This window comes from Danio rerio, chromosome 18 (assembly GCF_049306965.1).
Source record: "Danio rerio strain Tuebingen ecotype United States chromosome 18, GRCz12tu, whole genome shotgun sequence".
Classification (NCBI taxonomy): domain Eukaryota; kingdom Metazoa; phylum Chordata; class Actinopteri; order Cypriniformes; family Danionidae; genus Danio; species Danio rerio.
The window spans coordinates 1758027-1779477 of NC_133193.1; the positions used below are offsets into that span (position 1 = coordinate 1758027).

A 21451-nucleotide genomic window follows, 5' to 3' on the forward strand; every position below is an offset into this window, starting at 1 on the left:
CGCGTGACGTCACACTTAACAAGCGGAGATATAGATATATAGATTCTAAATTAGACAATATTGTTAGATTTATTAAAATTGCTACATTTATAGTTTATTCACATTAATTTCAATGAAATTAATCAATTATAAGCCATATTTGAATGTAAATTGTTTCTGTTATTTTTCAGCATTTTGCAAAAAAAAATAATAATAAATAAAAAATAAAAATGTTTGTTTTTTCTAGAACAGTCTAGTAATATTTTTCAGCATATAAATTAAATATTTTTACAGTGTTTAAATCAATCTACCTTTAGTTAGGTCTCAGTAAATGTAAGACATCATATCAATGCTCACTGACCAACTTAAAAATATGATTCCACATAACTTTCAAATCACAAAAAGCGCTGACGAAAACAAAAAACTAAAACTTTCTCTCCAAGCACACACACACACTACTCAGCCACCTCATATTATATCAGTCTATTCCCACTCTGCCTTTCATATCCTCCAGGAACAGCGCTGTGATTTCATAATGTCGAGCAGAATAAAAGCATCTTCTCAGGATCAATAGGTAAACAAGACAAACAGCAGCCGTGTCTCCGGAGGGGTGGGTTTGCTGTTAACCCTGCTCTCTGAGATACACATGCTACCAATTCATGAATGAAAACAGTGTGTAAAATACATACAACCCAAAACACACACATCCACAGCACAGCCTTTCTGAATATGCATTTACCCCATTAGCCCAGAACAACCGCGTGCATGTCAAAGCTAAATAGATGCACTGGGAAATAATCTAACAATTATTTATCGGCTTAAACTGTTTGCCTTTTTTTTTTTTTTTTGAAGGGTGACCAGAGCGTGAATCTGCTTCAGCGTCACTCGCAAATGAAGCCTGAGGGAAATAAACCAGTGTGTATTAAACAGACTGAACATATCAAATCTATAGAGTCAATGTCATCCCCAAGGACACATCTTAATTAATAAAGAGAGAGTGTCTGGATTTCATGCAAAATGCACGCATAAAGCACTTCTACTCTCAGCAGGGAGAGTTATGCTTTGCTATGTTGCAAAATGGCTGTAAAAAAAAATAAATAAAAAAATCACACTTAGATGGAGGAAAATATATATATTTTAAATAAAAAATAAGCAAAAGACGGGAATATCTTTGCATTAAGTTTTGTTTAGATAATGCATTAGCTAACATGTCCCTATCTATATATATATATATATATATATATATATATATATATATATATATATATATATATATATATATATATATATATATATATATAAACAGTCTTTATGAAATAATATTTGCAAGTAAAAACGAAAAATCATCACCTTAAAATTATAAGGTTCTATCTGACATTTTTGTCGAAATTGAGTTACTGACATTCTGATTAAATGGCAACTAATTTACATTATGGGATATTTTTAAGTTGTTTATATTGAGACTTTATTTCAAATACAAATGTTACACTCATACTGTTTGCTAAAAACTTTAAAGCTCATTATCTCAAAATCATTCAGAACTCAGAGAGAACCTTATAATTGCAATTGGTGACGAAATGCATAAACTAATGCAAACTCAAAAGTTGCTTTAAAATTAATAACGGTTTTATAATATATATCAGGTTAACTATTTTAGTTCTAACAATTTGAATGATGCTGCAGTAAATAAAATGTTTTTTTAATCAAGAAAATCAAGAAGAGCATTTAGTTTTATTTAACAAAATTAAACAATTGATGCACTTTAGCACAAGTAATAACCTTAACTTTTAAGATGCTTTGAAACAATAATATTGTGAATAATGCTTACAAATAAACTTGAATTGAAGTGCATCAGTCATCCTCCTTTAAAAGCCTTTTGATTTTCTTCCTCACTGATTCTGCCTCGACATTACTAACATCATATGTTTGTAAGTTTTGGGGGGTCAGTAGTACACCATCATTATTTTCTCACATCGCAGCACTGATATTTCCAGATGTGTTTAGTGAAACACTGTTACCTGAAATCGCTGTAGGGGTGAATAATCCAGAAGCCGGCGGATTTGACCCGTTCCTGCTCCCGCTCCACCGCCTTCTCGCTCCCAAACATCCTCAGGGAAAACTTGTTGACCCCCGGCTGCAGCATCGCCCCGAACTGCCTGTGCATGAAGCCCGCTTGATAATACCTCTCGTCGTCCGGCAGTATCTGCTCGATGCCTTCCAGCTTAATAAAGCCAGCCTGCTGATCCGGGATGCCCTGATGCTGGCTCGAACCGGCGGCTTCCTCTCCGCCTCCCCCGCCGCTCTGCGCACCGGGCTCCGCGCCGCCACCCGCGGCTCCAGGAGGGCTCTCCTCGCTAGGAGTGACCTCTCCGTCCGTGATCAGACGCCTTTCCTCGGCTACATCCGAGTCGTGGACGTGCCGACTGGTGATGGACGAAAGGCTGCCGCGGAACCTCCGGCAGTCCCCGTTGGAGCTGGTCTTCACGGGTCTCCCGATGTCCGTCTCCATGATCGCGGATTCTCCGCTTTTAATCTCCCCGCTGGTCGGTAAAGGCTTCATCCGGATGCTTTTCCTCCGGGTGTCCTTGTCTGAGTCTTCAGCATCACCCATGATGGACGCTTTCTGCCCGATGTGCTGTGGCAAACTGTAGAGCCTTTTACGCATGGACGAATGCAACCTGTCCATTATGACATTGAAGCGGGTGCGCGATCAACTCAATGACAAACGAATCCAGTTTGGGTGTAATTACTGCCACCGTGCACCACAGTCTGAAGGGTCAAACCCACCTGCACATGCCACAGCGCATTATAGGCTACCTGGCTGCCCAAATTCGCCTCCAGCTTCAAGGCACTGACTGCGAGTCTCGCGGATTCACGTGTGACGCGCGCGCGGAGGTCACGGACCCTCAGGATCCCCGTTGGCTGTCAATCACAAGCAAACACCCGCGATCCAGGAGCCCACATCAGCCGGGCACCGCTGACATCACCGCCGTCCGCCGTCCCGAGTCGCTCTGATCCGTGAATATTCATGCTGATGCTGATCTATCGGGTTGCCATAGAAGCGAGAGCGGCTGCTCAGCCCACCCACTCAGTGTCAGGTCCCCGACACCTAACTAACCCTTTACGCGCTCCTCCTCGGGGGCTTCTTACACACAACTCAACAGGCAGGGGGTCTTTATCATTGCAAATCGCCTATTTTGATAATCATTATTTAACTTACAACTTAATATATTTTTAAATATACAAAATTCACATTGAAAGCGTTCACATATGTTACGGAGCTACCGACAGGTGTTAAAAACCCATTAAAAATTGACAAGCTCTTATTGGTTGTGATTTGGTAAAGAACTTAAACATATTTCACTAAATAATTTACATTATTAAACTATACTGCTGGCATTTTTGTTTTTAAACTCTATACAGTGAAAATTGACTAAGTTTGGCAGAAATGCTACTTTTATCCTTGAAAATAAGCGTTCGCAAAATCAATTTAGTTTAAATAATTAATTAAAGTAGTGAAAAAAAGATTGGGGGAAATGAAAATCGTTCGCTTTACACCAAAAACTATTTCAACAAATTATTATTGTTATTCAATTTCTTTTCGGCTTAGTCCCTTTATCAATCTGGGGTCGCCACAGCGGAATGAACCGCCAACTTATCCAGCACGTTTTACGCAGCGGATGCCCTTCCAGCTGCAACCCACCACTGGGAAACACCCATACACTCATTCACACACTACGGCAATTTTAGCTTATCCAATTCCCCTATAGCACATGTCTTTGGAAAACCGGAGCGCCTGGAGAAAACCCACGCGAACACGGGGAGAACATGCAAACTCCACTTAGAAACGCCAACTGACCCGGCTCGAACAAGCTATCTTCTTGCTGAAAGGCAACAGCATTACCTTCTGCATCACCATTATTATTATTATTATATGTAATAATGTTAATATTTGGCATTTTTATTCCACAGCAATTTACAAATGAAAACAATAATCAAAGCAACAATATAACAAAAATGTGAAATATTAAAACTCCTAAATGGTCTTATTCTGTTTACAACATGCATACATGTATATACAGTGACATTTCCGCCACTAAAATCAATGTATTAATTGCTATTTATCTGGAATTGTTTTAAAATAAACAGGTTATCAGCATTATTCCTGAGCCCCATATCGAGCAGCCACCTTCACGCATGCGCACTGTGCGCGTTTAGCAATACAAATATCAACTGCTAATTAACTTTCTAAGGCTTGCGAGTTACGCCTTTATTCGTCGGTTTACCATCTTCCTGTTATATATACACGGACACTCTGTGTATTTACACCAAGAACAGCACAGTTCTGTTTATATTTCTGTAAGTTAACGTTATTAGTACGCGATTCAAAACTTAACCGTCAGTCATTTAATCCTCCGCCTCCATCTTCATTTTTTATTCATCCGTTTTACTCACGTTGTTCTCGGAAATAAACGCGAGCATGGAAGGTGATTGTTCACACAAAGAACAAGCCAAAAACACGACTATTGCTGGCTGTGTATGGAAACTACGGCGATACGGACGATTTCTGCCCTCGGGAAAAGCAAAACCGAAGACCTCAGGTGATAACAGCGCGTGGAAGGTGAGTGAGGAGAACTGAAATAAGAGCCCCGCCCTTTATTTTGCCGCCCGCGGGCAAATCAACGGAAGGGACAACGGGACAATCTCGTTTTAAAATTTTAATATTTTTTATTAATTTATTCATATATTTCAGTATACAAACTCCAATGTTAATGCTTTTTTACAAGTTAGTTTAAAATTGTTGGTGCTTCTAAAAAGGAGAACAAGTTTAACTTGACAAGATGACAGACATAGCTATTAGTATAACTAATAAAACCACAATTATAAAACACATTTGTTTAAAGTCAGTATTACTCAGTATTGCTTTAGCTGAAATCATCCATCAAACTTCACTCTTATTTAGTGTGTTATTAGTGTTCAGGGTGTTTGCTAAGGTGTTCTTAAGAAGATGTTGGGTGTTTTGAGTGGTTGCTAGGGTGCCGTTAAGTAAATGCTGGGTGTTTTAGATGTTTCCTCACTTCCATATATATTGTCATGTATGGCTCACTTCTAAGTCACTCTGGATAAAATGGACTGCTAAATGAGTAAATATAATATAGATAGTTGCTATAGAGCGTTGTTTAATAAAGTGCAGGGTGTTTTAAATGCTTGCTATAACGTTAGTAAAGGGATGGTTCACCCCAAAATGACGATTCTTCAATCATTTGCTCACCTTTTACTTGTTATGAGATTCTTCTGTTAAACACAAAAGAAGATATTTTGACGAAAGTTGAAAGCTGGAAACCTGTAACCATTGACTTGCACAGTATTCAGCTGTCTTCAAAATATCTTACTTTGTGTTGAACAGAAGAAATAAAGTAATAAAGGTGTATACAGTAACTACATGCGGTGAGTAAACAGTATATTTTCAGTTTTGGTTCAACTATCCCTTTAAATTATAGGCCTCAAACTTGACTCCTGGAGGGCCGCAGCTCTGCACAGTTTTGCTCCAACCCTGATCAAACACAGTCAAACCATTGAAGGTGTTCATGACTCTTTTAAACACCTCCGTTACATGGATCAGCTGTGTTTGATAGGGTTGGAGCAAAACTGTGCAGAGCTGCGGCCCTTCAGGAATTGAGCTTGAGACCTACTGTATGCTTTATATGGATGTTGGGTGTTTGGGGTGGTTACAAAGACTATAGAATATAGGTTACTAGTGCACTGTAAGGTAAATGCAGGGTTTTTGGATGGTTACTCACTTCTAAGTCACTTTAAATAAAAAAAAAGTAAATGTAATGTAGATGGTTGCTAGGGCGTTGTTAGGTAAATGCAGGGTGTTTTGAATGCTTGCTGCAACGTCGTTAAACGGATAGTTCACCCAAAAATTTTCCCATCATTTACTCACACTTTACTAGTTATGAGTTTCTTTCTCCTGTTAAACACAAAAGAAGATATTTTGACGAAAGTTGAAAGCTGGAAACCTGTAACCATTGACTTGCACAGTATTCAGCTTTCTTCAAAATATCTTATTTTGTGTTGAACAGAAGAAACAAAGTAATAAAGGTGTATACAGTAACTACATGCGGTGAGTAAACAGTATATTTTCAGTTTTGGTTCAACTATCCCTTTAAATTATAGGCCTCAAACTTGACTCCTGGAGGGCCGCAGCTCTGCACAGTTTTGCTCCAACCCTGATCAAACACAGCCAAACCAATGAAGGTGTTCATGACTCTTTTAAACACCTCCGTTACATGGATCAGCTGTGTTTGATAGGGTTGGAGCAAAACTGTGCAGAGCTGCGGCCCTTCAGGAGTCAAGTTTGAGGCCTATGCTTTATATGGATGTTGGGTGTTTTAGGGTGGTTACAAAGACTATAGAATATTGGTTATTAGTGCACTGTTAGGTAAATGCAGGGTTTTTGAATGGTTGCTCACTTCTAAGTCACTTTGGATAAATGAGTAAATGCTAAATAAGTAAGTTTAATGTAGTTGCTAGGGTGTTGTTAGGTGAATGCAGGGTGTTATGAATGCTTGCTACGATGACGTTAAAGGGATAGTTCATTCAAAATTGACGATTCTTCCATTGTTTACTCACACTTTACTTTTTTTTCTGTTAAATAAAATAGAAGATATTTAAATCAAGAAAGTTGGAAGCGTGTAACCATTGACTTCCATAGAAATCATTAATTTTTTGGTTGAACTATCTCTTTATATGGATGTTGGGTGTTTGTGGTGGTTACTAGTGCATTGTGAAGTAAATACTGGGTATTTCCAGTGTCTGTTTATCTGTTTCAGGAAAGTTCATCATCATCAAGTCTGTTATATTCTGGACTGATCTCAGAGTTTATGTTTCAGGTTTTTGAGTCCAGTGAAAGCGCTGGCCAGCTGGAGCTGAATATTCTGGGCTCAGGTCATCTGCTAGTATCTAAAGGCCAGGAACTCTTGGTAAGATTATATAAATTCACACAGGATCCGTCTAGTGACCAATAAATGTTTTTGTTTAGGGTTTTTTTTGGCCATGAAATGGCACTCTCTAAGCCGCCGACACTCTTCTTCCCATCAGGCTTTAAGTGCAGGGTCAGGATAGCGCAGGTTCCACTGAGCCCATCATAAGAGCTTGACCGTATTTCTTTTCACCCCGCAGAAAGAACAGCATAATCCCTTTCCCGTCCCGCTGGGCCTGTTGCTGTCCCTCAGGGATTGCCAGGCTGAGTGCTTCGGATATCTCCCAACAATAAGCCTCAATCTTGGACTCGTGGCCACAATAGTCTCTGGCTCCTCATGGAGCTGCATTTGGAAAATGAGTCACATTTCCAGCTCGTCTGCCGAACAGAGAAGCCAGACGAGGCAGTGCATCCATCCAGAGCAAAGCATTGGGTGATTTCCAGTGCAGGGACTGACGTTCGGTTATGGAGATGTGTCTGTAATCTCTATAAACACCAGTTTACAAAGTAGCCTCCAAAACGAGTGAATGAATACATTTGAAATATTGTCGTCGAATGTGATTCAAGACTTTATTTATAATCACTGAAGTGTTTTTGATCTAAACACCATTTAATCATTCTTTACTTGCATTTATACAGTCTATATATATTTTTTTATATATTTGGCCACAGCCATATCACCCTGCAGCCCAAGACCAGCTACTCACTGAAGCTGAGCAGGACTGAGCCCGGTTAGTACCTGGATGGGAGACCACATGGGAAAACTAGGTTGCTGTTGGAAGTGGTGTTAGTGAGGCCAGCAGGGGGCGCTCAACCTGTGGTCTGTGTGAGTCCTGACGCCCTATTCACACGGGGCGTCAGCGTCAACATTGTGGATCTATCGGCGCCGCTTCAGAGGCTGCAGAAGTTGGGACTAGCTCAACTTTTTAAGCGCCGACAGAAGCATCAGCCAATCAGATCGCTGTATGCAAATAGCAAATACACCAGCTAGACAGTGGCCTACTGCTGACTGAATTTCATTGGCTGACGCTGCTATGAAGATCGCTTTAGCCCCAATTTCAGACACAACTTCAGTCAGGCTTTGACGCTGAAGCCCCGTGTGAATGGGGCGTAACGCCCCAGTATAGTGAAGGGGGCAATATACTATCAGTGAGCGCTGGATTTCAGATGAGAGATTAAACCGAAGTGCTGCCTCTCTGTGGTCATTAAAAAAATCCCATGGCACTTCTGGTAAAGGTGTCCTGGCCAAATTCCCTCTAATGGCCCTTAGGATCATGGCCTCCCAATCTTCAACTTCCACTGAATTGGCTCTATCACTGTCTCTCCACTCCACCAATAGCTGGTGTGTGGTGAAGCACTGGCGCCGTTGTCCTGTGGCTGCCGTCGCATCATCCAAGTGGAACTGCACATTGGTGGTGGTGTGAAGAGACTCCTCTCATGATTGTAAAGCACTTTGGGTGTATGGCCATAATGTAAATACACATTACTTTTGAAAATGAATATTTTTATCCATTTCTCAGTGATCATAGCTGACAAGTGTTGGTGCATTTAGACAAAACTATTTGATTAAACAGTAATATTAATTAAAACAGAGTTTGCCCCCCTAAAATTGCTAGTAATTGAAAGATAATGCATGTCAATTCAAAGAAGTTATTGCAAAAATAGAAAAATAAAAACTACAAAATTGTATTTTTTTATGTTTCTCTTGATTTTTTCTTTTTCATTAATTTTTATTTAATTTTTTTGAAATTCAAGTCATGTTTATTTATACAGCGTCAAAGCAGCTTAACAGTTTCCACAAACATATTAATTTGAGAGTACTAGTTTTTGGACTGTGATCTTTATTTTATTAGATTTTTTATTAGATTAGTTTCAGTTTTTGGCTTTGATACTGACTAATCTAATGTCTAATGCACAAATATATTATTTCATATAAAGCAAGCACTACAAAATATTAATTTTAAAGAGATATCTGTGTGGGGTATGCTCATTTATGCTGAGCACTATGTACATATATATACAGTGCTGCTCAGCAGAATTGAGTACAGCCCATTTTGAAAAATGAATATTTTCCTCCATTTCTCAGTGAATATGGGCAGTGTATTTTGGTGGATTTCAACAGATTTATTAAACAGATATCTTTATTAAAATAATATTTAAGTCATCAAACATATTTAGAAATGGAAAGATATCACAATTAAATTCAAGCAAAATATTGCACAAAAAAAAAGAAAATTACAACCTAAAAAATGTCAACTAAATTTTTTGCTTCTCTTGATTTTTCTCTTTTTTTAATTTGTATTTATTATATTTCTATACAATAAATATAATGTATTTCTAACATAATTTCGGCTATGCTAGTTTTTTGGTTGCTATCGTAAGTTATTATGTTAGATAAACTCCAGATTTGGCTTCAGTGCTGACTAATCTAATGTATATAGACAAATATAATATTGTAGAGCTTCCTATTAATAATATGAATTTAAAAGAGATTTGTGAGGGGTGCACGCATATATGCTGAGCACTGTATATCACATATATACAAAGATAATTGTTTTAACCTTATCCACTTATCCACATCTTAATTGTGTGAAAAATCAAAGAACGTAATAGACTGATTAATTAGATGTTTGCCCATAAGAAAAGTTCACTGTATTACTTAAGTACTGTAGAAGTATATTTTAACTATACTTCACATATTAACTAGAGTATGTACTAGTAGTATACTTATTGAAGACCTCTTCTGTCTAAATAGGCTCTCTTGTAGTGAATAAAATATACTTTTAAGTGTACACTTCAAGTGCACAAGTAGTCTAAAATAACGTTTTTAGATTTGGGCTGCGTAAAACATATGCTGGATAAATTGGTGGTTCATTCCGCTGTGGCAACCCCTGATTAATAAAGAGACTAAGCCGAAAAGAAAATGAATGAATGATTTTGGATGTACACTTTAAAGAAGTAAGCTAAAATTATATTTAGTTTAAAAAGAAGTATACTAATGCTAAATCTTAAAGTTCTAGTACTAGTAATAATAGTAGAGCTATAATAAAATCCTGGTTGATATTGCCTGTGTCATAGTGAACGTGATAGTCATGCACAGAGGTTGTTATTAGAGCCCTCTTCTGACGTCCTTGTGTAATAGCAAAAATACTGTATGCTCAATGGAGAAGCTGCTTTATTTTAGAATGGAGGCACTGAAGGAAAATTTCAGTATACAGCTGGTCAAAATTATTAGCCCCCCTGTTTATTTTTCCCTCAATTTCTGTTTAACGGAGAGCAGATTTTATTTTCAGCACATTTCTAAACATAATAGTGTTAATAAATCATTTCTAATAACTGATTTATTTTCTCTTTGTCATGATGACAGTAAATAATATTAGACTAGATATTCTTCAAGACACTTCTATACAGCTTAAAGTGACATTTAAAGGCTTCACTAGGGTAATTGGGTTAACTATAGGCAGGTTAGGGTAATTAGGCAAGTTATTGTATAATGATGGTTTGTTCTGTAGACTATCGAGAAAAAATATAGCTTAAGGGGCTAATAATATTGACCTTAAAATGGCTTTTATAAAATTAATAACTGCTTTTATTCTAGCTGAAATAAAACAAATAAGACTTTCTCCAGAAGAAAAAAATATTATCAGACATACTGTGAAAATTTCCTTGCTCTGTTAAACATAATTTAGGAAATATTTAAAAAAGAAAATCAAAATTAAAAGGGGGTGAATAATTCTGACCTCAACTGTATATACACAAGCACACTTCACATGCATAGCATTCCTGCATTTGCATTGTAGCTTTTGCATTAATAAAAAAACATTTTCTCTAGAAGATTAAAATGTAGATGTGTAAAACATTAATTGATCGCTCAATTCATGGTTTTGGCAGAAACTACAGAACCATTCTCTGTTATGTTCTAATGGAAACCCTGGAGGAGGCTGCTGATGGCAGGTTCATGCTGTTCTGCTTATATGATGTGTTTTCAGCCTGATATAATCCTATTAAATCAGTCTCTGCTGGATAATGATGATGTGTGCTCCTGTTTTCTTCTGTTTGTAGGAGGGCTTTTCTCTGCTTAATGCCCAGAGCTTCCTGAAAATCCAGCATAAATCAGACAGTTTGCTGTTCAACATTGCAATGAAGGTGAGAATGATCCTTGATCTGCAGTTTACCAGGCGTCAGACACAGGAGGATCCTCATGTGCTCGTGCTGTCCTAAAGGCATTTCCCCGCCTCCTCGTCCTTGAAAACAATAAATAAATTAAATATGCAAATAGTTAAAAAATAAGCGCTTATGAATGACCTCCAACGTACAGCTCAAAGACAAGTGGTGTGTCTTCTTAATTAAGCTAATTATCTCTTCTCCAACATGTCTTTTGACCAAGAGATTCCCACTTCATGAATACTAATGCATTTGTTGAAAAACAAGCCTCTACCTGAGTTCATATAGGAAAGGCAGGCGGAAATCCAACCAGAAAATATTGTGTCGTGCAAAATTACTATCTCTGTCCATCCATCCTTCCTCCCTCCATCTTTATCGAAGAATCTATCTATCCATTCATCCTTTCTTCCTTCCTTCCTTCCTTCCTTCCTTCCTTCCTTCCTTCCTTCCTTCCTCTATTCATCCATGCTTCCTCCCTCTATCTTTTTTCCTTCATCCATCTTTATATAAGTATCTCTTTATCTATTCATCCATCCTTCCTCCATCCATCCATCCATCCATCTTTCCTTCCACCTTATCTAAGTATCTACCTATCCTTCCTTCCTTCCTCTATCCATCCATCTGTCCTCCCTTCCTCCATCTATCCATCCATCCATCTTTCCTTCCTCCTTATCTAAGTATCTACCTATCCATGCTTCCTTCCTTCTTCTATCCATCCATCCCTCCTCCCTTTCTTCATCCATCCTTATCTAAGTATCTACCCATCCATCCATCCATTCATTATTTTTTCCTTTTTTCCCTCCCTCCCTCCCTCCATCCTTCCTTCATCCATCCTTAATCTAAATATCTTAACTATCTATACCTTCATCCATCCATCCATTTTTTCATCCATCTATCCATCCATCCTCCATCTATCCATCCTCCCTCCTTCCTTCCTTCATCCATCCTTACATAAGTATCTAACCATCCATCCATCCTTTATTCCCTTATGCATCTATCCATCCTTCCTCCATTAATCCATCCATCCTTCCATCCTCCATCTATCCTCTCTCCCACCATCAATCCTTCCTTCTTCCTTCCCATCTAATGATGATGCATTTCTAACAGTACCTATTAAAATAATTTGGTGGCTGCAAATGGCGAAGTGTTCTGTATCTATACCCAGTGGGAAACCATACACACTTACACTGTAAAAAATGCCCGTGATTTCAACGGTAAAAAACTGTAAAAATGCTACAGTACAAATCCGTAATCTGGTTAATGGTATGTTTCCTTAATATATACGGACATATTACCTCTATAACTTAATAAAATACAGTAATTAACCGTAAAAATGAAAAATTACTTTTACGGTTTGTACCGTGTTTTTAACGGTAAAGTACTGGCAACCACAGCTGCCGTGTTTTTACCGTAAATTTTACAGATTTATTTTTTTACAGTGTACAATGACACACACTGAAACACTACGGCCAATTTAGTTAATCAATTTATCTATAGTGCATGTGTTTGTACTGGGGAAAACCGGACCCAAACCCAACACATGAAGAACATGCAAACTCTACACAGAAACGCCAACTGACCCAGCCGGGACTCAAACCAGCGACCTTCTTGCTGAGAGGTGACAGTGCTAACCACTAACCCACCCATGCCATTTCCCCATGTGAAAATCCAAATATGAACTTGTATGTTGTTCACGTAACTTTCATTTTTCGTTGTTCTGTGAATCTGTAAGGGAGAGAGCCGTCTGATCCGACTGCAGTTTGATGGCAGCAGTCGTGAAGAAGCAGCAGATTTCTGCAGTAAAGCTGTGAGGAAGCTACAGGATTATGTTCCCGTCCAGAAGCATCTGACCACACCTGCACCTGCTGCTCCATCTGATCCCGCAGAACCCAGAACATCTGCACAGCAGCCACAGGTTACACACACAACCCAACAAAACACACAGACTTCATCCATCTACAGATAAGAAGAATAATACATACAACTGAAGTCAGAGTTATGAGTCCTCCTGTGTATTGTAAGTTCTGTTTAACGGTAAGAAGATTTTCCCAACACATTTTTAAACATAACAGTTTTAATAACTCATCTCTAATAACTGATTTATTTTATCTTTGCCATGATAACAGCACATAATATTAAACTAAATATTCTTCAAGACACGAGTATACAGCTTAAAGTGACATTTAAAGGCTTCACTAGGTTAATTAGGGTAAAGTTAGGGTAATTAGGCAAGTCATTGTATAACAGTGGTTTGATCTGGAGACAATCAAACACTAATATTGCCTAAGGGGACTAATAATATTGACCTTAAAATGGCTTAAAGAGATTAAAAACTGCTTTTAATCTAGCCGAAATAAAACAAATAAGACTTTCTCCAGAAGAAAAAAAATATTATAGGAAATACTGTGAAGAATTCTCTATTAAAGAGAGAGCTGTGTGTAGTGGTGGTGTATGCAGTGGCTCTGGGTATACAGTCCTCCTCCAGCACTGATAAGAGAGTGTGACAGTGGGTTTGTCCTTGGCTTTTAAGCCGTTTCCAGCAGGTCAGTTCCACTGGCAGGTAATTACTTGTGAGCTTCCAGGTAAGTTCAGTGTAACGTGTCAGCGAATGAACAAGACCTGAGCAGAAAACTAGCTAATGGTGTCTATCTGGACATATTATATTTATGAATCAAAGTATAAGCAGTTGAAATGACTCATGCTTGACTCACTACTAGTGCTTGTAATGCGACACAGAATATATAACAGGGTATAGTAGAACAGGATTTTTGTTTTTTAATTTAAATGTGCTATTTAAAACAAGATCTGTCTTTCTATCTCTGTGTCTTTCTTTCTCTATCTATCTATCTATCTATCTATCTATCTATCTATCTATCTATCTATCTATCTATCTATCTATCTATCTATCTATCTATCTATCTATCTATCTATCTATCTGTCCATCTATATGTCTATCTGACTGTCTGTCTATCCATCCACCTGTCCGTCCATCTATCTATATATCTGTCTGTCTGTCTGTCTCTATCTATATATCCGTCCGTCCATCCGTCCATCCGTTCATCCATCCATCCATCTATCTGTCTGTCTATCCTTCCACCCGTCCATCTATCTATATATCTATACGTCTGTCTGTCTGTCCATCTGTCTATGTCCAGCAGAAATATATCAAGCATCTAATATAAAGGCAGAAATGATTTGAACAATATTTTTAAAACATATAATGGGACATTTAGCAATATTTAGCAAAAAATATCTTAGAACAGGGTTAGGTTTAGATCAATAATTAATAAATAATGCAATAATTAGACAGTAAAAAAATACAATTTGTTTTGATGTCATGTTGAAGCCCAAAAAATAAAAATCCTATCATCGTTTACTTCACAGAGGCAGATATACTGAAGAATGTTAAAAGGTTATTTTTTATTGTATTTGCTTTTTCGTTTCTACTGTGAATATCTATTGCTGGTTTCCCCCAACATTCATCAGAATATGAACCACATGTAAAATCTAAGGAAAGGATAATGACATTTTAATTTTTGGGTGCACTGTCCCTTTAATTAGAGCTAATGATTGATGTTAATTTGTCCTTGTCATCACTAGATGGTGCTGTTGGCGCATAATGAAATTAAATAGGCAGATAAACAGGACAGAAATAATCCCACCCTCATCTGAGCGGCTTATTTGTGGATCTGAAATGTAAATACGCAGACTTGAAGCTCTAAATATAGTGAACGCACAAGCACAAACACTGTGTAAATCTGGCTGGTGGCAGCGATGCCCGCAGCAGGCTTGAGAAACACCGCCAGGGTCCAGGACTTTCAATTAGTAATGAGGGTATTGATCGGCTGGCGAGACCCTCAGTGTGAGGCCTGAGACTGTAATAAATGGATCTATTTCTGTCTCTTCTTCAGGCCCCTGAAGATGCTCCACGGGCAGCCCCTGCTGTTGCTGAGGGGCCGCTGTCAATCAAACACCTTTCCCAGGTATAACTCTAATCCGAACACATTATAAAATCAAACTGACTGGTTATACGGTTTGGCTGTTAACACTGTTTGGCTATAACACCATTCACAGGTATAACACTGATCTGAAAGCAAGTCTGTCTAATTCAGAGATGCCCAAACTATGCGGTTTGCGGGCCAACTCAAAGATTATTATGGGCCAACTTTGGCCCGCGAGCCATAGTTTGGGGATCTCTAAATTAGACAGACTTGCTTTCAGATCAGTCATCCTATCTGAGAATGATGGGGATGTTTTCAAGATTATCTATTCAATTTTAATGCAACTCTTTGTTTGTTTTATTGTTAAAAGCTAGCTGAAATGAAATGTTTCAATTAAATGGTGTAAATTAATCTGATTTTATTTAAATGCACTGTAATCTGATAATGCAGAGACTTTGGTGAGCAAATCAAGTCAAAGGCAGGCTCTGCTTGACTAGTGTATTCAGCATTGAACTCCACCGTTATAAATCTGATTGTTTATGTTTTTAATGCAATAAGGAATAGAGTAAACAGTTATGCTGCATTAGTTAATTTGATTTAAAGTAATGTTTTCTATTTATTTTAAAATATTATGAAACCATTAGGAAATAAATTACCCACTGCAATTAGATTGTAATTTAGTTTAGTATATTTACCTTCAGCTCATTGTTCTCAATGATATTTGGTTTATGCCCCTTCATACGAAAACGTTTGGGCAATTAGATTGGGTCGTTTGGGTCATTAGATCAGCAGATCGCATTCGCAACACTGGAGTAGAGAGGGTTATTACCTGCTCTTCACACACAAAGTAGGCCTACCTGAAACTTTAAATTAGAAAAGACTCAATGATACATTGGACAGATCCTCAACGCACGGATTTCTTCTCTTTGTGCTGCTGTTTTGAAAGTGTCCGCAGAAACCGGAGGGCTGCACGATGTGTCTCAGTGATGCATCAGGTGCTTCATTTAGCAAACCAGCTGCACAGACGCAACGTACATCACTCCGTAAAATTATTCTCATAAAGAGTTTCTGTTCTTTCTTCCTTCCGACTGAGGTTATTCTTTCGAGGGGAATACGTCAAGTGCTGCTAATAGTTTGTAAAGCCGGGCTCATTGTGGTCAAATAAAGTTTATTAAATTAATACAAGGGAAACTGACGGGTGCAATATGGATTGTCATTAACAGAATATTATTTAGACAAATATAGGCTGCTCTGACACTGTGAATATTTCACTGTCATTTTTCTTATATTAATATTTTCTTTAACATGCTAGTTTGTCAGTTTGTGCACTCAAGCATATGAGGACCTTGTTTTGAACTTCACCTCAAATATTCTTGGTTATTTTGTAGATAACTGACCAACAAAAATACATTAAAATAATCAACAAATTATACCAAATGAAATTCGTTAACAACTACAAAATGTTGAACAGGACAAAAAAAAGGAAAATAATTGTATGTTTATATATATATATATATATATATATATATATATATATATATATATATATTTATGTGTGTGTGTGTGTGTATATATATATACATATATATATATATATATATATATATACATATATATATATATATATATATATATATGTATATATATATATATATATATATATATATATGTATATATATATATATATATATATATGTATATATATATACACACACACACACACACACACATAAATATATATATATATATATATATATATATATATATATATATATATATATATATATATATATATATATATATATATATATATGTGTGTGTGTGTGTGTGTGTATATATATATATATATATATATATATTTATGTGTGTGTGTGTGTGTGTGTGTGTGTGTGTGTGTGTCTGCATATATATATATATATATATATATATATATATATATATATATATATATATATATATATATATATATATATATATATATAATTTAAGATATTTAAGTATTTAAGATACTAGTATTCAGCTTAAAGTGACATTTAAAGGCTTAACTCTAGTATAATAGTACATATATATTAAATTCGAGCATAATAAACAGGTGAACAACACAAGGAGAAAAAAGGGGGGGAAAATATAAATATACACATTCAAATACTCCACAAACCTTCTGACCTCATTAAACCAGCCCTCTAATAAGTATAGAGGTTATTTGTAAACCCATGGATAAGAAAAATGGACTTACCCTGTGATATTTTAAAGTGACCTCTGAGCTGTCATGCATGAAGTGGTGTTTTTTTCATGCACATTATATATGATGTCTTCCTCTTCAGCTGTTCCTGGGCGAGGGTGAGCTGTGTTTGCCTATGGCGTATCATCAGAGCTCGCTGCCCTCTGGAGACCTGGAGGCTCTACTGCGCCTCTGTCTGCTCGATTCTGCCTTTCCAGCATTCGTAGAGGAGGTCGAGAAAAAGCTGAAGGAGATCATGCAGGAGTGAGGTAAAGTCACAATGCATCCTTTTCACAATACGGTGAGGATGGATTTAATGGTAGTTACCATCTTAGTTCCTTAAGAAATGTAATGTCTTATTTTTTATGATATACATTTATAAAGCTATCATTTGCATTATATCAAATATAATATAAATTACAAAAATTAATTGCCACTTAGAGGTGTTTCTAATGCAGCGTTTATTGAGGCAGGACAGTAAATCTAACATTATTCACTCTTCTGGCTGCTGTTATCACAGTATTTTACATTTTATTATTTGAGCAAATGGAAATACAAAATATTATTTGTGGTACTCCTATTATTATGAATGGTCATAAGCTTCTTAACCCTCATGTATTGTTCAAATCGACTCTTCTTTCTTTATGTTGGTGGCGTATAATGATATTAGTTTTAATTGACATAATGCTCAATAAAACAAACATATATTAGATGAAAACCTAAAAAGAAAACACATAAATCTAAATTACCAGAAATGCAAAAACAAAAATGTTAGCTAAATTGAAATATAACACTATTGAATTACATTATTATTAAAAAAAAATCATACTGAATTATTAATTTGAATTAGCATTTCTTTTAATATTTAAAAATTCTAATAATAATAATAGTACAATTTAACAAAATAATACAAATAAATATATTAAATAAACAATAACAATAAACAAGAAAATAACAGAACATCATTACAATTTTAAATACAATATACACTCACCGGCCACTTTATTAGGTACACCTGTCCGACTGCTCAGTAACACAAATTTCTAATTAGCCAAACACATGGTTGCAACTTTGAATGTGGCATGGTTGTTGGTGCCAGTCAGAAACTGCTGATCTACTGGGATTTTCACGCACAACCATCTCAAGGGTTTACAGAGAATGGCCCGACACAGAGGAAATATCCAGTGAGCGGCAGTTCTGTGTGCGCAAATGCCTTGTTGATGGCAGAGGAGAATGGCCAGACTGGTTCCAGCTGATAGAAAGGCAACAGTAACTCAAATAAGCACTCGTTACAACCGAGCTCTGCAGAAGAGCATCTCTGAACACACAACACGGCCAACCTTGAGGCGGATGGGCTACAGCAGCAGAAGAGCACACCGGTTGCCGCTCCTGTCAGCTAAGAACAGGAAACTGAGGCTACAATTCACACAGACTCACCAAAACTGGACAATAGAAGATTGGAGAAACGTTGCTGCTCTGATGAGTCTCCATTTCTGCTGACACATTCGGATGGTCGGGTCAGAATTTGGCCTCAACAACATGAAAGCATGGATCCATCCTGCCTTGTATCAGTGGTTCAGGCTGCTGGTGGTGGTGTAATGGTGTGGGGGAGATTTTCTTGGCACACTTTGGGTCCATTAGTACCAATTGAGCATCAACACCACAGCCTACCTGAGTATTGCTGCTGACCATGTCCATCCCTTTATGAGCACAGTGTCTCCATCTTCTGATGGCTACTTCCAGCAGGATAACGCAGCATGTCATAAAGCTCAATCATCTCAGACTGGTTTCTTGAACATGATGATGAGTTCACTGTACTCAAATGGCCTCCACAGTCACCAGAGCTCAATCCAATTGAGCACCTTTGGGATGTGGTGAAATGGAAAATTGGCATCATGAATGTGCAGCGGAAAAATCTTAAGCAACTGTGTGATGCTATCATGTCAATATGGAGCAAAATCTCTGAGGAATATTTCCAGTAGCTTGTTGAATCTCTGCCATGAAGGATTAAGGCAGTTCTGAAGGCAATGCCGTAATAGTAAGGTGTACCTAATAAAGTGGCCGGTGAGTGTAAATCTAGCACACTGCTCAAAATGCCAAGTCAAATAAACTTTATAGGATGCCCATAGAAACAACTTTATGGACGACTTTAGTAAAACTCCTTTCCAAAGGATCATTTAAAACCCACGTTGATTCAGACAAACACACAGACACTGAAGTATTTTGGAACCTTTATTTTGAAAAAGGAAACAATTGGTTTCACATAGTTTGTAATGGCTTTAGCTCCACCCACTTCCTCCCATGTATGTTGGTCCATTGTCAGGTTGACACACACACTGTATTGATCAGGAGTTGACATGCAACTACAGCAGTGCATTTCAAATGCGAAGCACCCTTAACTCACTGTCCCGTTAAAGCTTTTATTCTCTGAAATTAAACAAACCCGCCCCAACTTACAATTGTCAGTAGGTCTATATGAATACATATTGCATAGGATTATAGCCATGCTGTACAAGAATCATCTCTTCTCTAAAAAGAAATATGACATTTTTATTTATTAAAAAAAAACAAAGATATATATATATATACTCTGTTGCTTTTTACAGATGCTATCGTAATATTGGAACACTTACAGCACCACATGTACAAGACGTCTAAATAACTCTAGAAAATAAATGTTACATATATCCATTTCATTTAATACAATATCAGCTTTAAGATTAAATACTGTTCTGCCACTCACAAAATTCTTGCATTCTAGTTTAAGACAAAAACACCTCCTTTTAGTATTGATTTATTGGATGATAAACTGTACAAAGATCTTGACGCATCCTCTTTTTTTTAATCCATTTAAATTTCTTTAAAAACACACACACACTGTCTCTCTCACACACACACATAAACAGACACACGGGTTATTCATTTGGATGCAACGCCATCTAAAGTAACGATAGAAAACGATATCTGAATCTTATTAGATTATGTTATTGCATGCATTCGAGACAACATGTAGATATGAAAAAGAATTAGTGCAGCAGGAGGGCATGATAAAAGAAAGATATGCAACGACAACAGCACGGAAACTCATCCTCCCCGTCAGCGTCCGCATTCACACACATCATGAGCCTGAATAAGGCAAACTTAAGACAGTCTTTATTGTAGGTTTGTGCCAGTGTAATGCTGTGGTTATTGTTGTTTTCTTCACCTCGCGAGGCAGGATTTGCATCTCCACGAGCGTCTCCTCTCCTTGGACACGTCCGTCTGGTCAGGATATGCAGTTGGTCATCTGGAAACAGCAGGAGTTTAGACTATGTTTGCGTGGCGGTTTAGAAAAGCAGATTGAGTATGATTGTAAACCTTCAGCATTGCTCTGTGTTGGTCCATTGGTCAATTGGTGTTCCGCTGCCGGACATTTTTGTCTTTGTGGTTGTTCGTAGAGTTTGTTTTCCTGGTGGACAGATTAATAAAACACACTCATGCATCATAACACTTGAGTCAGCTGGGTTTTTAATGCTAACACTTCACAATAAGGTTAGTTAAATGGAGTTTTTATGCAAAAATCACTTTTATTAGGGGTTGTGTGGTAGCCGTGTGTCAATATATCCAGCCTCTAATGGTAAACATGTATCTGTTATAATCAGACTTGATCAAAACTCTGATTGACATTCTCCTTTTGTGTGTGTCATCAGAGGGGGAAAGCCCCGCCCACTAGTGCCCATCTCGTCTTTATTAGTATGAACAGCAGCCCTGAGTGAGAAGCAGCCGTCTGTCCATTAGCCATTAGAGTGTTTGAGCTGTGCCATTCTTGCCACTGTGTTATTTTTATGCAATAGAAAAATGCATAGAGACAGAATTGACTTTTTCACTCTTGACTTCGTTCATGACAATTACAACAATCACTGAACAATTATCAATACTGCATTGCAAAATAAATAAATAATACATAAATAAAGTTAGATTTTATATCATGACGCAAGATCAGATTTTATATTTTGCATTAAAAAAATTACAAATATTTTAATGGCAATTAATTAACTAGTATCCCAATTCCCCTTTCTCATTACTGCAATGAAAAACAAAATGACAATATTTTAAAAATAAAATAAAACTGCATAAAGATAAAATTTACTTTTTGCACTGTTGACTTTGTTCCTGACAATT

The 21451-nt window shown here is 37.1% G+C and overlaps 3 protein-coding genes and 1 long non-coding RNA gene across 5 annotated transcripts in view; 1 reads left to right on the forward strand and 3 right to left on the reverse strand.

Annotated features, from left to right (window-relative positions):
* The window catches only part of hcn4 (hyperpolarization activated cyclic nucleotide-gated potassium channel 4), a 140672-nt gene extending 137680 nt beyond the window's left edge, over positions 1–2992 (reverse strand). Inside the window, exon 1 of the mRNA XM_680986.9 lies at positions 1998–2992. Coding sequence (XP_686078.4) covers positions 1998–2665 — 668 coding nt within the window. The 5' untranslated portion in view covers positions 2666–2992. The remainder of the gene's footprint in view (positions 1–1997) is intronic.
* si:ch1073-75f15.2 lies at positions 2006–20777 on the forward strand. 2 transcript variants are annotated; one of them, XM_068214866.2, is made up of 7 exons: positions 2006–4600; positions 6876–6965; positions 11027–11110; positions 12861–13043; positions 15040–15111; positions 17394–17559; positions 20508–20777. In XM_068214866.2, exons 1-6 carry the CDS (start codon positions 4460–4462, stop codon positions 17556–17558), a joined length of 735 nt encoding a protein of 244 aa, XP_068070967.1. In that variant the 5' UTR covers positions 2006–4459; the 3' UTR covers position 17559; positions 20508–20777. The 2 variants fall into 2 exon arrangements, with proteins under 2 accessions (XP_068070967.1, XP_073786249.1); XM_073930148.1 differs by having other exon boundaries at positions 2131–4600; positions 6816–6965.
* On the reverse strand, positions 10123–17379 carry LOC108179930 (uncharacterized). Its single transcript, XR_012394144.1, has 4 exons — positions 17306–17379; positions 12829–13026; positions 11140–11208; positions 10123–11059 (listed from the first exon to the last, which is right to left on the reverse strand). It is a non-coding gene; the product is annotated as an uncharacterized lncRNA (long non-coding RNA).
* Positions 19510–21451, reverse strand: part of nptnb (neuroplastin b) — a 78208-nt gene continuing 76266 nt past the window's right edge. The window contains 2 exon segments of the mRNA NM_205705.1: positions 19510–20576; positions 20648–20738. Of these exon segments, the coding sequence (NP_991268.1) occupies positions 20678–20738 (61 nt within the window). The 3' untranslated portion in view covers positions 19510–20576; positions 20648–20677.